General features: G+C 37.6%; 1 protein-coding gene across 2 annotated transcripts in view; it reads left to right on the plus strand.

Annotated features, from left to right (window-relative positions):
- LOC126253574 (kelch domain-containing protein 4) overlaps positions 1–18,394 on the plus strand; it is a 43,336-nt gene that overhangs the window by 19,325 nt on the left and 5,617 nt on the right. Inside the window, exons 6-7 of one of the 2 annotated variants that reach the window (XM_049955007.1) lie at positions 12,456–12,671; positions 18,243–18,376. In XM_049955007.1, the coding sequence (XP_049810964.1) occupies positions 12,456–12,671; positions 18,243–18,376 (350 nt within the window). Of the gene's footprint in view, positions 1–12,455; positions 12,672–18,242; positions 18,384–18,394 lie in introns of both variants that reach the window. The other variant, XM_049955000.1, reaches the window with a different exon arrangement.

The raw sequence follows: 18,394 nt of genomic DNA on the forward strand, positions 1-18,394 counted from the left end.
TTGTTTTCCACCAAAAGTAACTCAGGTTAGACCAAAGTCTACAAAAGAAACCATAGTTTCTCAAGAAATGAAAGAATCTTGAAGACAAAAGGAAACTGTGTGTGTCAGGCAGAGACAGTGTTCATACTATAACGAATTACAACATGTACTGCAAATTTAGAAGATAGTAATACAGACTTCAAATCAAATGCATTATGAGAAAAAGATAGTCACATCAATTAACACCACAGAATACAGTAGAGGAGGAGATTGTTAGAACCAGAGACAAGGAGAAGCAAATACCTTTAAGAGCAAGTGATACATTCCTAACAGATGTGTGCAATGTCACAAAAATATTTAACAAGCATTTCATGACTTACTGAAAAAGATAGTCATCACATAGGGTTCAGTAGATACTGCCCTGGAATCTCAGACAGACCATTACAAATAGTAACTTTACTGGTGTGAGTATGACTCTCATTACACCAGAAAAAGTAATGTCCATAATATCTTTAAAAAAACTAGTGGTAATGATGAATTTAGTAACACACAAAGTTATTTGTGTAATCAGTCATTTATCACTGAAACATTTCTCGACTGGTTGAAATAAGCTAAAGTTGAGCTTCTGTATAAGAAAGGAGAAATAGACATACCGTACAACTTTTATCCACCTTGAAAAAGGTAGTATACAGGTGCCCTCTTAACCACATGCAGTGAAAATGTACTTAATTCATAGAACAACAAAGTAAAGGTTGCTGGCATAGTGTGATCTGTTAAAGATGGTTTGACTGTGTAAATCACGATGTCCTTTTAAATAAATTACAATATTATAGTGTAGCAAAAGATGCCATCTCATGGTTCAAATCTTATCTCTCTGACAGGAAACATATGGTTACAATAGGAAAGAGTCTTGTGTTGAGCTATCAGCCGTCATCCAGCTGGGGAGTAATTGATGTGGTGTCACACAATACTCCTTCTTAGGGCTCTTACTTTTTCTTTGTGTGTGTTAGTGACCTTTCATCAGTAACATTACAAGATGCCTTCTTTTATATACACAAACTTTGCAATAAACAGCAAATCATATTTTAGAAAGGGTGGCTAATGAAATTTCCACAAACATTAATAAATGTTTGTAGTCAATACTTTGTCACTAAACTTTGAAAAGACACACTGTATGCAGTTCAGATCTGGAAAGAAGTGTCCTGTCCCTCCTGCCGTCCCAAGTGTGTGTCTAAAATATGAAACTGACAGTGGCAAATTCTTGGGATTGTGACTTGAAATAAATACAGTTTTGGGGGAGCATACTACAGAACTGATAAAGTGTGTAACCAAATCTTTATTTACAATTCAAATGTCAGGCATTAGTGATTAAAAATTTAAGAAAAGCTTTCATATTTCACTTACTTTCATTCTGTAATGTCATATAGAATTATTTTTGGGGCACCTCATCAAGCTGAGCTAAGCTAAAGTTTTCTGACTCCAAAAATGTGTAATGCAAATTATTAATAGTATGAACTCAAGAGTGTCCTACAGAGGTCTGTTCAAGTTACTGGCAATATTACCCAGTTTATGAAAAGGATAGATTGCTACTCACTGTATAGTGTAGATATTGAGTCGCAGGCAGGTGGAACAAAATGACTGCTAAACAAGCAAGCTTTCTGTCAAAAGGCGCGCACACACGCACATGCGCGCGCGCACACACACACACACACGGCCAAAAGCTTACTTGTTTAGCAGTCTTTTTGTTGTGCCTGTCTGCGACTCAGTGTCTCCACTATAGGGTGGGCAGCAATCTTGTCCTTTTCATAAACTGTCATTATAAATAACATATCTCTTTTGAAAATGACAGCTAAGTTCATGGAATCAATAATAGAAATAAGAGTTATCTATATAAAAATTTAGTCGCATACCTCGGTCCAGAAAGATTATTCAAATATACTCATTTCAGTAATTTTCCAAGAGCAATAATAAATTTTAGCTGCTAATGAAGTGAAGTTTAAGAGGAACTTAAAGGATTTGTAAGTGGCCAACTCCTACATCATTAACAAATTTTTTAGTAGACCATTTGGTACATGTAGAGCGTTAAATGCATTAAATATACTTTTTATATTAAGAAATGTGAATAGTAAGAACAGTTGAATGAATCAAGATATTGGACATTTTATTTAAACATTGTATAAATATTACAGAAGAAACACCTTTCAGTACGGTAATGTAATTGGTGTAAAAAAGTAGTGCAAAATTGCTTTCTTTTTGATGATGTGTGGCTGAGATAGCATAAGAATTATTAGTGTATATACATTTACATGTTTGCAACAAGTTTTTTATTACAGAATGTTGAATCAAAACACCTATCAGCTGTCTAAATTTTCAAATCATTATATTATTGAACAACCAGTTTTGGCATCATATTACACCATCTTGAGGCCCTCAGACTGCCTTGTAGGAAGATTCCCACCTCTAGTCTAGTCAAAATAGGAGGCAGCATTCAATGACTGGTATCTGTAGATTCTTGAGACAGCAACCACTTCATTCACCACCTGCTGACTCCATCTGTGTGGAGGCTGACATGCCATTACCTCTTAAATGAAACTATGTTTCAGTTTTCCATTCACTCACATCCATGGGGACTATTTCACTTAGGATCTGTGGAAATATATTAGCATAGCTCTCTTATTTTAAAAAAATACACATGAAGATAAAAAATGATGCACCACAAACGAATTATACGAATGGGATGGAAATCAGGAGATGTGGTGTATGTGTGCAGATAAACAAATTATTACAATTTCGGAAAAATTGGATGATTTATTCAAAAGAAAGAGCTTCACAAATTGAGCAAGTCATTAATGCAGTGGTCCACCTGTAGCCCTAATGCAAGCAGTTATTCGGCTTAGTACTGATTGACAGAATTGTTGGATGCCCTCTTGAGAGATATAATGCCAAATTCTGTCCAGATGCCATATAGATCTTCAAAATCTGGAGCTTTGTATAGAGCCCTGCCTTACTGCTCCAAATATTATCGGTTGGGGAGAGATCAAGTGACCTTCCTGGCCAAGGTGGGGTTTGGCAAGCACAGGGACAAGCACTGGATACTCTCGCCATGTGAGGGTGGGCATTATCTTACTGAAATGGAAGCCGAGGATGGCTAGCCATGAAGGGCAGCAAAATGGTGTGTAAAATGTTGTCGAATTAACACTGCACGTTAAGGGTTTCGGATGACAACCGAAGGGATCCAGATAGGAAAAGAAGTGGCACCCCAGACCATCACTCCTGGTTGTCAAGCCATGTTGTGGGTGATAGTCGGATTGATATCCTACAGCTGTCCAGGGCATCTCCAGCTTCGTCTTCAGCCTTCGTTGATTGAATAGAATTGTCTTCAGTGGTGAGTCCCACTTCAAATTTAGCCCCAATGACCAGCGAAATGGGCATGACAACCAGGAGTGACAGTCTGGGGTGCCATTTCTTTTCATAGCAGGACTCCTTTGGTTGTCATACATGACACCCTTACAGCACAGCACCACATCGACAATATTCTACACCTCATTTTGTTGCCCTTCAAAGCCAGCCATCCTGGGCTTACATTTCAGTAAGATAATGCCTGTGTGCACACATTAATAGTTGCTATTGCTTGTCTTCGTGCTTGCCAAACCCTACCTTGGCCAGCAAGGTCACTGGGTCTCCACAATCGTGCAGTCGGAGCTTTAATGGCAGGGCCTTCCAACCAGCTCATGATTTTCAAGATCTAACACACCAATTGAACAGAATTTGGCACAGTAACCCTCAGGAGGACAGCCAACAACTCTGCCAAGCTGAATAACTGCTTGCACTAGGATGAGAAGTGGACCAACGTGTTAACTTGCTCAATTTGTAAAGCTCTTTGTCTTGAATAAAACCTCCAATTTTTCTGAAATGACAATCATTTGTCTGCACATGTACATCTCACATCTACTGATTTCTGTCCCATTCGAATATTTCCTTCGGGGTGCCTCATTCAGTGTGTTTCATGTATACTTGTTTCATGCCATGTTCAACACCCTTTTCCATTTCCTTACTATGCAAGGTAGCAACTTGTCTGGAAAACTGAGAATTCTCAGAGAAACGTGTTTTCCCAGAAAAATTCAGAGACTCTGTGGGGAGCTGAAAAGTGCAGAATCATATTGTTACAAATCACTCTTAACATCATGCTTCAGAAACAATCATTTGCAGAGTCACGTAAGGAAAAATGAAGAAGGGCAATAAATTGTTGTAATGTTTGTTTCTCAGTCAGATTTACCTTCGGGGCATTCACCAAACTGGAGGAATATTTTTTATTGTCCATAGGTTCTTGGGCTCCATGTTTGTTTCTTATTGCATGATTCTGAGTGTGACAGAGAGTAAGGCCAATGTCAGTCTTTAGCATGCAGTTGTAAATTCTTAATTTGCACAAAAGCAAAGACAGGTTTTTGATTTCCGTATCCATATTTTGAACATACATTTCGTAGATAACCATTGAATTTTCAGGCTTTGGTTCTTTTTTAGTTACTTCAGTGCAAAGTAATACTTTGCTGACTTTCTCATAGTGTCATTCTTTAAGCCAATAATGACCATAGTGCATTCAGTTTGAAACTTGATGCCTCATTATTATGAAAGTCTATTGACATTATATTGCATTGACAGTAGTTAGAAGCATTTTCTTGTTAGGAATTCTCGTATACGTGAGTTTATAGCCCGGTAACATGGAATGGTGACAAACCACAGTAACAATGGAATTTCCAGGGCTATGAAATCTTACAGCTTGGAGAACTGTTGAAAAAACTGCAAATAAACAGTTGATTCATTTTCACTATTTTGATGTTGTTGGGCCCTCTATTTCATATTTTTATTTTTAGTGTGCAAAGTTAATCCAATGTGTCGTGGGAGCTAAGCTTTGTGAATTTAGTCAGCAAGTAATTGCACGACATAGAAATGTATCACTGCCATTGTAATATTTCACGAATATGTTATAACACTAGTCAGGGGAACTAATTGCTGGTTATTATTATTTAAGACTGATATCTAAGTTTTTTTTTAATTGTCGATGTACTTGTACCATGTAATTATATGCACATTACACAAGCCAGCGATAATATTGGATCAAATGGTAACAATATTTCAAATCGCTGCACTCTTGTCATTAAAATATCACACCAGCAATCATCATCTGACTCTTCCCTCCTGTACATAACAAAATTTTAAAACTAAATCCACTCAGCCTAACAAGAAAAATGTATCTGGCTAATCTTTTTGTAGAAGTTGTCACAGATATTTGAATGAAACTAATTTTGCTGTAAGAATCTGAAATATTTCATGATGTTGTTTACCAGCAACTAAATTTTTATGAATCATTATCTTGTGTTCCATTAATAAACATTTTTTGTGTATAAAAACACTTACTTAGATATTAAGGTTTCTCTTTCCACACATTTGTTTCCTTTTCAACTAAACCAGGTTATAGTGGGCAAATTTAATTTTGTTTTTTAATATTTTATCATATACAGGCTCATAATGGTAATAATGTTATACAATGTTTCTTATATTTTAGATCAAACTATGAGAATGAATTAAAATATAACTGCCATCTCACAGCCCATATTCCTGAAGAAGTCAATAATGAAATGTCCACGTTTGCTATATCTTATTAAAAATTCAGCTTTTCTACATTAAAAAAAATATGTTTATTACTTCTGTTACTTACAACCACAGAGTGTCATTCTGAGCGACCTAACAATTGTATTCCCTCTTAAACCTATTGCCTCATAGCTGCCGTACAGGGGAATTATTAGCATAAATGATTTCTAATCAGAGGTGCCACTTTTAAACCACCAAACAAAATTTAACCGTTCTACTTCAGGTGTAATCTGCCTACTCTAATCTCATCCCAAAATTGAAGTACAAACTATTCAGTTCAAATGTTACCCACTGAACCTCAGGATAGACAAAGCAGTTTAGTTTGCCATATATTACTGCAAAAGTGTTACAGAAGTGTGAGTCTTGCTTGGTCCAGGTCTTCTCCAGACATCAGACAATAAATAACCACTAATTTTTAATTTGGTCAAATTGAAAAATGCTTTGACCCCATTACAACAATACATTTTATTGTAACATCATACAAATGAAGTGTTACTTTTGGTCAAGCCAATTCATGATTTATACAGGGTGTATCATAATTAATAGCGTAAATGCATACAGTTGAAAGTACACAATACTAGAAGCAAAAAAGCCTCCGTAAACATAAGGTCAAAAATGCATACCTTAAGAGCTACGTGCAATTTTTCATCTTCGATACTGTGAAGCAAATCACTTCTGCTGCTAGCCCTTTGCTTTCCACATTGTGGAGCAAAACAAGAAAACATGTCCAGTAAACATTTGCTCTAAAATGCATACCTTAAAAGTTATGAGCAAGTGTTCATTAGAAGAGTTGTGTTTCCAAGTAGCGAAGTTGAGCACATACTCATAGCTCTTAAGGTATGCATTTTAGAGCACAAGTTTACTGGACATTTTTTTTTTCTTGTTTTGGTCCACATTACCATTTCCCAAAATATGGAAAGCAAAGAGCTTTCAGTAAAAGTGATGTGTTTCACAGAATCGAAGATGGAAAAAAGTACTCGTAGCTCTTCAGGTATGCATTTTCGACCCAGTGTTTACCGAGAGTTTTTTGCTTCTAGTATCGTTTACTTCCAACTGTATGTGTTTATGCCATTAATTATGATACACCTTGTATAATATTCTGGTCCAGCTTCATTTCTCACAGGGGCTGGTTTCTTTACCGACCAACATACACTGCTACCTCTGTAGCCGACCAAGTTTTGGTTCTCGTCACTACCACAAGAAGTCCCTCCATACACCAACAAAACAAATTATAATATCTAAAACCAAAGATATGTAACTTACCAAACGAAAGCGTTGGTATGTTGATAGACACACAAACAAACACACACACAAAATTCAAGCTTTCGCAACCCACGGTTGCTTCATCAGGAAAGAGGGAAGGAGAGGGACAGACGAAAGGATGTGAGTTTTAAGGGAGAGGGTAAGGAGTCATTCCAATCCCGGTAGCGGAAAGACTTACCTGTCCTTTTTTCCCCCTAAGGTAAGTCTTTCCACCCCCGGGATTGGAATGACTCCTTACCCTCTCCCTTAAAACCCACATCCTTTCGTCTGTCCCTCTCCTTCCCTCTATCCTGATGAAGCAACCGTGGGTTGCGAAAGCTTGAATTTTGTGTGTGTGTTTGTGTTTGTTTGTATGTCTATCAACATACCAACGCTTTCGTTTGGTAAGTTACATCATCTTTGTTTTTAGATATATTTTTCCCACGTGGAATGTTTCCCTCTATAAAATTATAATATCTGTATTAAACATCTGTAATTCTCATAAACAACATACATTCTTTGTGTGTATATACCTTACTGTGTACCACTCCTGGTACGAATAGCTTACAGCAGCAGATTTCCTTCTAAAAAAAAAGATTGAATAAATGGGATTATTTTGGCACTAGAAGGTATTTACTTTTGAAAAGTGCATGTGGTCCTTTATTTTCCTGTCTTGTTAAGAGATTGGGGGGGGGGGGGGGGATTGACTGTTGGCATGATTATTTGTTTTGTTTTCTTCTACTATAAAATGAGCAGAGCTTCTCACCAATAGATGTATTGTCAGAGCCTTCACTTTTGCTTCATTTGGAATTGTAAAAAATGAAAAACCAAATTTTTATCATAGTTAGAGCTGATTAGATACTACTATGAACCACACATTTTGTGAAACATTTTCAAATAAACTGGAATGTTGGTGCCTTTTCTTGCAGTGTTGTTTTGCATGATTTTTTCTAAAATATTTTATGTTGTTGCTGTAGTCATATATTAACACAGTCAATAAAATCATTCCAGTTTCTTCCCGTGTTAATACCTTATTAATAGTTACTGTTGTGTTAACCAATTGCAACAACACATTGAGGCTGTTTGCATTTATGATTGACCACACTTGATATCCAGGTGACAAGCTTTTTTTTTATTATATTCTCTGATAGTACTAATACTACTACGAGGCATGTTTTTTAAGTAAGTACTGTTTTGAAATTTAAAAAAAGGCGTGCTAAAATATCTCAATAATTTTATTTTTACATGAAAGCCTGTTCCATAATCTACTTTGCTACATAATTTCTGTCAATATTGAGGCACTTGTCATAACGTTGTACCAGTTTTTAAATACCCTCCTCATTGAAGTCTGCCACCTGACTTGTTAACCATTGCATCACCACTGTTTTGACTTCGTCATTGTCTTGAAGATGCTGACCACCCAGGTGTTTCTTCAAGTGCAGGAACAGATGGTAGTCACTGGGCACAAGATCGGGGCTGTACGGAGGATGATCGAGAGTTTCCCATTGAAAAGATGTGATGAGAACTTTGGTCTGATTCGCCACATGCAGACGGGCATTGTCTTACAGCAAAACGATGCCCTTGCTCAACTTCCATGGACTGTTGCTTTGATTCTGGTGTGACGTAGGCCACCCATGTTTCATCACCCGTAACAATTTGGCTTAAGAAATCATCACCGTCATTGTGGTACCGCTCAAGGAAAGTCAATGCACTGTCTAAATGTTTGGTTTTGTGCACATCCGTCAATACTTTCGGTACCCAACGTACGCACAATTTTCCGTAATTCAAGTGCTTGGTCACAATGCCATACAAAACACTACGAGAAACATTAGGAAAGTCATCTCACAAGTAGGAAATCATAAAGCGTCTGTTTTTTCTCTCCTTATTGTCCACTTCCTGCACCAAACTTTCATTAACAACCGAAGGACGCCCACTCCGTTGTTCATCGTGCACATTTGTGCAGCTGTCTTTAAATGCTCTCGCCCACTTTTTTACCATTCCATCACTCATAATGTTTTCTCCATAAACTGCACAGATCTCATGATGAATATCAATTGCTTGTAGCCCTTTAGCACTAAGAAATCTTATAACAGCCCGTACTTCACAGTCGACGGGACTCACAATTATCGGAGGCATCTTAAACACTCAGTACACAATGTAAACAAGGAAGAATCAGACTGTAATGGTGTCAGTGCGTAGATTAAGGTACAGGCTTTCATGTAAAAATAAAATTATTAAGACATCTTGTTGTTGTTGTTGTTGTTGTTGTTGTGGTGGTGGTGGTGGTGGTGGTGGTGGTGGTGGTCTTCAGTCCTGAGACTGGTTTGATGCAGCTGCCCTCCAATACTAAATTGGTGATCCCTTGATGCCTCAGAACATATCCTACCAACCGATCCCTTCTTCTAGTCAAGTTGTGCCACAAACTTCTCTTCTCCCCAATCCTATTCAATACTTCCTCATTAGTTATGTGATCTACCCATCTAATCTTCAGCATTCTTCTGTAGCACCACATTTCAAAAGCTTCTATTCTCTTCTTGTCCAAACTATTTATCGTCCATGTTTCACTTCCATACATGGCCACACTCCATACAGATACTTTCAGAAATGACTTCCTGACACTTAAATCTATACTCGATGTTAACAAATTTCTCTTCTTCAGAAACGCTTTCCTTGCCATTGCCAGTCTACATTTTATATCCTCTCTACTTCGACCATAATCAGTTATTTTGCTCCCCAAATAGCAAAACTCCTTTACTACTTTAAGTGTTTCATTTCCTAATCTAATTCCCTCAGCATCACTCGACTTAATTTGACTACATTCCATTATGCTCGTTTTACTTTTGTTGATGTTCATCTTATATCCTCCTTTCAAGACACTATCCATTCCGTTCAGTTGCTCTTCCAAGTCCTTTGCTGTCTCTGACAGAATTACAATGTCATCGGCGAACCTCAAAGTTTTCATTTCTTCTCCATGGATTTTAATACCTACTCCGAATTTTTCTTTTGTTTCCTTCACTGCTTGCTCAATATACAGATTGAATAACATCAGGGAGAGACTACAACCCTGTCTCACTCCCTTCCCAACCACTGCTTCCCTTTCATGTCCCTCGACTCTTATAACTGCCATCTGGTTTCTGCACAAATTATAAATAGCCTTTCGCTCCCCGTATTTTACCCCTGCCACCTTCAGAATTTTAAAGAGAGTATCCCAGTCAACATTGTCAAAAGCTTTCTCTAAGTCTACAAATGCTAGAAACATAGGTTTGCCCTTCCTTAATCTAGCTTCTAAGATAAGTCGTAGGGTAAGTATTGCTTCACGTGTTCCAACATTTCTACGGAATCCAAACTGATCTTCCCCGAGGTCAGCTTCTACTAGTTTTTCCATTCGTCTGTAAAGAATTCGCATTAGTATTTTGCAGCTGTGACTTATTAAACTGATAGTTTGGTAATTTTCACATCTGTCAACACCTGCTTTCTTTGGGATTGGAATTATTATATTCTTCTTGAAGCCTGAGGGAATTTCGCCTGTCTCATACATCTTGCTCACCAGATGGTAGAGTTTTGTCAGAACTGGCTCTCCCAACGCCGTCAGTAGTTCTAATGGAATGTTGTCTACTCCGGGGGCCTTGTTTCGACTCAGGTCTTTCAGTGCTCTGTCAAACTCTTCACGCAGTATCGTATCTCCCATTTCATCTTCATTTACATCCTCTTCCATTTCCATAATATTGTCCTCAAGTACATCACCCTTGTATAGACCCTCTATATACTCCTTCCACCTTTCTGCTTTCCCGTCTTTGCTTAGAACTGGGTTTCCATCTGAGCTCTTGATGTTCATGCAAGTGGTTCTCTTATCTCCAAAGGTCTCTTTAATTTTCCTGTAGGCAGTATCTATCTTACCCCTAGTGAGATAAGCCTCTACATCCTTACATTTGTCCTCTAGCCATCCCTGCTTAGCCATTTTGCACTTCCTGTCAATCTCATTTTTGAGACATTTGTATTCCTTTTTGCCTGCTTCATTTACTGCATTTTTATATTTTCTCCTTTCATCAGTTAAATTCAATATCTCTTCTGTTACCCAAGGATTTCTATTAGCCCTCATCTTTTTACCTACTTGATCCTCTGCTGCCTTCACTACTTCATCCCTCAAAGCTACCCATTCCTCTTCTACTGTATTTCTTCCTCCATTCCTGTCAATTGTTCCCTTATGCTCTCCCTGAAACTCTGTACAACCTCTGGTTTAGTCAGTTTATCCAGGTCCCATCTCCTTAAATTCCCACCTTTTTGCAGTTTCTTCAGTTTTAATCTACATGTCATAACCAATAGATTGTGCTCAGAGTCCACATCTGCCCCTGGAAATGTCTTACAATTTAAAACCTGGTTCCTAAATCTCTGTCTTACCATTATATAATCTATCTGAAACCTGTCAGTATCTCCAGGCTTTTTCCATGTATACAGCCTTCTTTTATGATTCTTGAACCAAGTGTTGGGTATGATTAAGTTATGCTCTGTGCAAAATTCTACCATGCGGCTTCCTCTTTCATTTCTTAGGCCCAATCCATATTCACCTACTATGTTTCCTTCTCTCCCTTTTCCTACACTCGAATTCCAGTCACCCATGACTATTAAATTTTCGTCTCCCTTCACTATCTGAATAATTTCTTGTATTTCATCATACATTTCTTCAATTTCTTCGTCATCTGCAGAGCTAGTTGGCATATAAACTTGTACTACTGTAGTAGGCGTGGGCTCCCTATCTATCTTGGCCACAATAATGTGTTTACTATGCTGTTTGTAGTAGCTTACCTGCATTCCTATTTTCCTATTCATTATTAAACCTACTCCTGCATTACCCCTATTTGATTTTGTGTTTATAACCCTGTAGTCACCTGACCAGAAGTCTTGTTCCTCCTGCCACTGAACTTCACTAATTCCCACTATATCTGACTTTAACCTAACAATTTCCCTTTTTAAATTTTCTAACCTACCTGCCCAATTAAGGGATCTGACATTCCACGCTCCGATCCGTAGAACGCCAGTTTTCTTTGATATCCTAGTGCGTCTTTTTTTAATTTCAAAATGGTAGTTACTTAAAAAACACGCCTCGTATTACTACTCAAGCTGAAAAAGAAAGGGAATTTTACATTATAAATTACTCATCGAGCATTAATAATGAGAACATTCAAAAATTCATGTAAGTTGTTTTATATTCATAAGCGATGGCCATCGGTTCTTGTTGCTGAGATCTCTGTATATACCTCATAACTAGTAGCATTGTGACAGTTTACCTCTGTATGATACAGTTGTATTTTTCCATGTTATTGTTGGCATATTTTCATTTTTATTTATCTGTAAAACTAATATAAGCATGAAATAAAATGCCAGATGGGTTAATTCAAGCTGTTTTTGATATTCACATTTCTTAATGTGAGCAGTACAATACCTCACTGGATGACATACAGTTGTAACCTCTACAGAAAGTGTGTCTGAATGTTTGTTTATTTTCTGTGAAGACAGTTTGTGCTTGTAAGTTTGTAATTACAAGACTATGTACAAACTTTAAAGTAAGACCAAGCACGTTTTTCTAGAACATGACCAAAGTGGCACAAAGTGGAAGTGGCAGCCAATCAAACAATCAGGATCAGTGCCTATGAGATGTGGTGTCTCTGTTGCAATGGCCACAGGAAATAAGGCTTATACATTTGGTGGTGTGTGTGATACTGAAGAAACAGAGGAAGAATTGGCTGGCACATTCTACAATGATCTGCATGCAATTGATCTTGAGAAAATGTCATGGAGGAAAGGTAATCTTACATGAAGTCATCCACTTCCTGCAAAAATTTAAATCTAGCCAATAGTACTTCAGATAACTTTAAGAACATATCAGGCTGGTGCAATTTTAATATTTTTTTATTATTTTTTATTCTGATGTGGTTTGAAATATTAAGTGACTGTCAGTTAGATAACTAGTAACACCAACAGTTGGTATATAATTATTTAGGTTAAAGTAGTTTCATAGGAGATAAACTAGCACTTACATCCTGTTTTTTAGCATGTTAACCAAGTGGAACACCTGTGACATGTTAGAGCTGGGCATCTGATCTGTACTCCAACACTGACAGCTGCATGTCATTTGTAGTACTTTTGCATACAAACCATTCATATACTTCTCATGGACCATAAGCAACACAGACACTGATACTCTTCCTCAAAAATTGTATTTGGGTTACATAGTGAATTATGTCATGTCTGTTATGATTCGCAAATAATTCATATGACACATACATTATTGATAACCCTTATGACATGGAACCCATGGGATACATTCTTAAGATGACTTAGCAGTCCCTCTTAGATGTATTTCTGCTGGTTTTCTGTATCTTACAGAACACTCTCATAATGGTGATTATCAACTTCCTGGTTTACCTGGGAATCACTATACCCATAATTGCCTTAAGGATTCCCACACATTGACTGTGCATGCTGTTTCTAGACAAAAAAAATCACTTTTGCAACATACTTTTCATCCACATATTGATAAAAACAAGGAATCTTCATTATAATGTTTTGAAATGCACACCAGAGCTTTTAAAACAAAACTGTTCACCTGTCCATGTTCCTAAACAAATTACATAAACATCAGCATTATAGTATACTGTGAATCTGGATCCGTGCCATCTGCTGACAGATGAGAACTTCCATCAGTTCTAGAGACAAACCCATTATGACTTATTTCATTTCCAGGCGGAAGTTTTGGGCCTATAAGTGGGGCATGCCTAGACTGTTCCCCTAGAAGGAACACCAGCCACAAAATCAGATAATTTGGGTTATTTTACATATTCATGTACATCCATACTCAGCAAATAATGGAATAGTGTATTGAAAACAGTTGATTAGTGTTACTTTAATCCAACCCCTCTCCATTTCTCATTTGGGCCATTCACAAATGCTGCACAGGGAAAATTACTGCCAGGAGTGTTGGTATGTGCCCTCATCTCACTGAGGGCTACCAAGCCAGGTGATGTAGTGGATAAGACACTGAATCCATATTCCAAAAGAGGAGAGTCAACTCCCTGTATGGATATCCACATTTAGGTCTCTTGAGGCAGATACTTTTGTGATTCCTGTGAAAAGATGACAGCCAATTTTCTTCCCATTTCCACCAGTCATTATCCAAAAGAGCGAGCTTTCTGTAGGTAATAACATTGTTGTCAGTGTGATACTAAACTGCAGCTTTTGTTCCTTTCCTATCCTCACTAATGTTATCACAATGATAGTGTCCATCCAAATGTATCTATGATAAAGTGCACAAGTCGTGTTGAAATTGTTTACAGATTTAACTTCATAAGGCTTCCAGGAAGTAAAGTAATCCTTAAAGATAAATTGCATGATTCTTTTGTGCAAGCTACTTTTTTCATGTGGAAGTTACCTAACCCATATATTGTCCCAGTCCAGGACACTAACTTCAATAGAAGATTTTTAGATTTCTGTCCACTTTGCATGGCACCTGCAGTTTGCTCAAGTGAATGAATCATATTTTACTGCTGTGCACTTTGTTATCAAGCATGTCGCTCCACTGGTATAAGAGGCACATGTTGCTGGTGACAGAGCTTGAAATATCTCTATGAAATTCCAGTGATCTTTCATTTTATGTCAGGTGGAGACCGACTGTTAGTTCAGAGCAGCATGTCTCCTGAAGTACACTGATCACAACACTATATTCACCATTGGCTTTTGCAGTTTAATTACATCTTCAGAAGAATTTTTCAACTCATGACCAAATGTAAAACACCCTTGAGTCAAAATTCTAGAATACACCTAGAATGTCACCTGTTTGCCACATTCAGTCAAGACAAAATCTTGTTTGGCATTCTTCAGTCCATTTTCGTTAGTAGTTATTAATCTAAATAATAGGCCAAGAAACAAAAACAAGTTGTACCCATCCAACTGCTACAGATTATAGCAGCTGCACAGGGAAAATTACTGCCAGTCGTGTTGAAATTGTTTACAGATTTAACTTCATAAGGCTTCCAGGAAGTAAAGTGTACAGTTGTGAAACCATCTGCCTGGTATATTTCTATCAAAGTTCTACCTTTTTAAAGTGTTGTAAGTATCAGTAAACAATCAGTGGAAATATATTATTACATCTCCATCCATTGTGAAGTGCATGGCAGAGAGTAGATCTCATTGTACCAGTTATTAGGGTCTCTTCCCATTCCATTCATGTATGGAAATTGGGAAGAATGACTGAATGTCTCTGTGCGTCCTCACAATACATGTGCGAGCAATATGTAGGGGGTTGTAGTATATTCGCAGAGTCATTATTTAAAGCTGGTCCTTGAAACTTTGTTATTAGATTTTCTGGAGATGTTATTGGTTGGTATTCATGAGACATATTGAGTGTCATCATTATCGATGATGATGTAGGCCAAAGCAGTGAATTAAAATTTGTACCAGCGCCATGAGTTGAACTCAGGTCTCGTGCTCATTAGGCAGATGTGGTGTCCATTAGGCCACTCTTTGGTATCTGTGGTACCAGTGTGGTGCAACAGATAAAGCATCTGCTTCATAAGCGGGAGACGTGGGTTCAAATCCCAGCACTGCTACAAATTTTAAATGATTGCTGTAGCCTACTTCATTATCGTTTCTCGCAATAGTTTGTCTGTCTTCAAAAGGGTGCCAGTTTCTTCAACATCTCTGTAACACTCTCCTGTGGGTCAAACACACCTGTGATCATTCAAGTTGCCCTTTCTGTATACATTCAATATGCCCGTTTGTCCTATTTGGTACAGGTCCTGCATATATGAGCAATATTATACAATGGGTCACACAAGTGATTTGTAAGCTATCTCCTTGTTGACTGATTTGCTTCCCCAGTATTCTACCCACAACTGAGCCTGTGTGATCAATCCAAAATTTAGCAAACAGGTACATGTATGAGTTTGCCTGTTCTAGCTGTGACTCAGTGATATTATACTCATAGGATACTGTGTTTTTTTCAGTTTGTGAAGTGCACAATACATTTCTGAACAGTTAAAGCAAGTTGCCAATCTTTGCACCACTTTGAAATCTTATCAAAGTCTGAATGAATATTTATGCAGGTACTCTTTCAGACAGTACTTTATTATAGGTAACTGCATCATCTGCAAAAAGTCTGCAGTTACTATTAATATCACCCGCAAGTTCATTAATATACAACATGAAAAGCAAGGGTACCAACACACTTCACTGGGGCACACCCAAAGTTACTTCTACCGCTGATGATGATTTTCCATCCAAGATAACTTGCTGCATACACTCTACCAAAAAGGCCCAATCCAGTCACAAATTTCACTTGATTCGCCATAAAATTGATTTTTTGATGTAAGTGTAGGTGTGGTACTGAGTCAAATACTTGTCGGAAATCAAGAAATACTGCATCTATCTGAGTGCCTTGATCCAAAACTTTCAGTATGTCATATGGGAAAAGCGTGAGTTGGGTTTCACATGATCAATGTTTTCAGAATCCATGGTGGTTGGCATGGAGGAGGCTATTCTTTTCACGATACCTCATTATGTTTGAGCTTAGAATATGTTCTAAGATTCTGCAACAAATTGGTATTAAGAATATTGGACAGTAGTACGGTGGGATCACTTCTGTTACCCTTCTTTTAAATAGATGTGACCTGTGCTTTCTTCCAACTGTTGGGCACAGTTCTTTGTTCAAGTGGTCTATGGTAGATTATAGTTAGAATGAGGGGCTAACTCAGCCACAGATTCAGTATAGAATCTGACAGGGATTCCATCAGGCTCTGAAGCTTTGCTCGAGTTTAGTGATGTCAACTGTTTCTCAACACCGCCAACATTAATACTTACCTCGCTCATGTTTTCAGTAGTACAAAGATTTTGGGGCAAGTCTCCTGGCTTTTCATTTGTAAATAAATTTTTGAAAATGTAGTTAAGCATTTCAGCTTTTGCTTTGTTACTCTCAGTTTCACTTCCTGTCTCTTTTGCTAGGAAATGGACACTAACTTCGGTACCACTAACAGCATTTCCATATGACCAGAATTTCTTTCGGTTTTATAAAAGATCATTTTACAATATTCTGCTACAGTAGTCATTGAAAATTTCATGCATTGCTCTCATGACAGCCAAACATGTTCCATTCTGCATCTCATTTATCTATAGTCCTATCTTTTGGTGTACACATATTATGCAGTAGTCTCTGTTTCTTTAGAAGTTTCTTTACAGTAACTGTATACCACGGAGGGTCCTTCCCATTATGAACTGTTCTACTGGGTACATATGTATCCAGTGCATGATCAACTGTTCTCTTAAACATGAGCACATGCTCCTGGCCTGTGTTGAGAGTCTGAAGTTCCATATTGAGATATGACACTACTGAAATTTTATCTATTTTGCTGAACATATATATCTTTCTGCTTGTATTAGTTGTCGTTTGTTCTTTGGTAATCATTGTTGTCACAACCGCGCTATGGTCACTGATTCCAGTTTTGATGTGGACATCCTCAAAGAGGTCAGGTCTATTTGTTGCCATTAGATCCAATATATTTCCTTCGTAGTGGGGTTCTGAACTACCTGTTCTAGGTAGTTTTCAGAGAAGGGTTTTAGTAATGTTGCACAGGATGTCTTATCATGCCCACCATTAACAAAACTATGATTTTCCAAATTGATTGTTGGATGATTAAAGTCTCCACAGATGAGTACAGTATGATTGAGTAACTTAACGTACAAGCAAACTGAGGTTTTCTGGAAAGGTTTCAGTTACATCAGAAGATTAGTTCTGATAGAAGGATCCAATTATCATTTTATGTCCAACCCTGATGCTGAGTCCTGCCCAAACAATCTTACATGCAGCTTCAGTTTCTATCTTGGTGGATTTGAGTTTCTTGTCTACTGTAAAAATTACACTACCTCCATTTCCCATTAGCCTATACTTTCGATATGCACTTAATTTTTCCCTAAAAGTCTCACTGCTGTCAATTTCAGGTTGCAACCAGATTTCTGTACCTAGCATTATGTGAGCTTCACTGCTTTTCAGGAGCACTTCAAACTCTGGCACTTAGTTGTGAATGCTTCAGCACGTTACCCCTTGGAATTTTAATAAAAAAAGAAAAAAACTATGTATGCACCCCCACACAGTCAGCTACCTGGGTAGCAGTGTCTGATGGGTAGTACACACCTGACCAATTTAGGGGACCCTACGAGTACTTTTGAATAGTGCCTATCACCAGTTGCACCAATCAGAATTCCACGAAAGCAGTTGTGTTCCCTGTTGTACTATTTCACGTAGTGAAAGAAACCAGGATGTACATTTAAGTTGCCCATCTCTAATTTAAAGAAATATTTATATTTTCAACTATTTTGTATTTCAGTTACTTTATGTAAGAAAGATATGACAACATCAAAAAGAAGAAGAAAAAAGGAAAAAGATGTTGCTGGTGGTGATGAAGTAGAAAGTGAAGGAGAGAGTGCAGAAGAAATGGATGTTTCCCCAACAGAGACAGAAGTAAATGAGTTAGCCCCT

Source organism: Schistocerca nitens, chromosome 1 (assembly GCF_023898315.1).
Source record: "Schistocerca nitens isolate TAMUIC-IGC-003100 chromosome 1, iqSchNite1.1, whole genome shotgun sequence".
NCBI classification, from domain to species: domain Eukaryota; kingdom Metazoa; phylum Arthropoda; class Insecta; order Orthoptera; family Acrididae; genus Schistocerca; species Schistocerca nitens.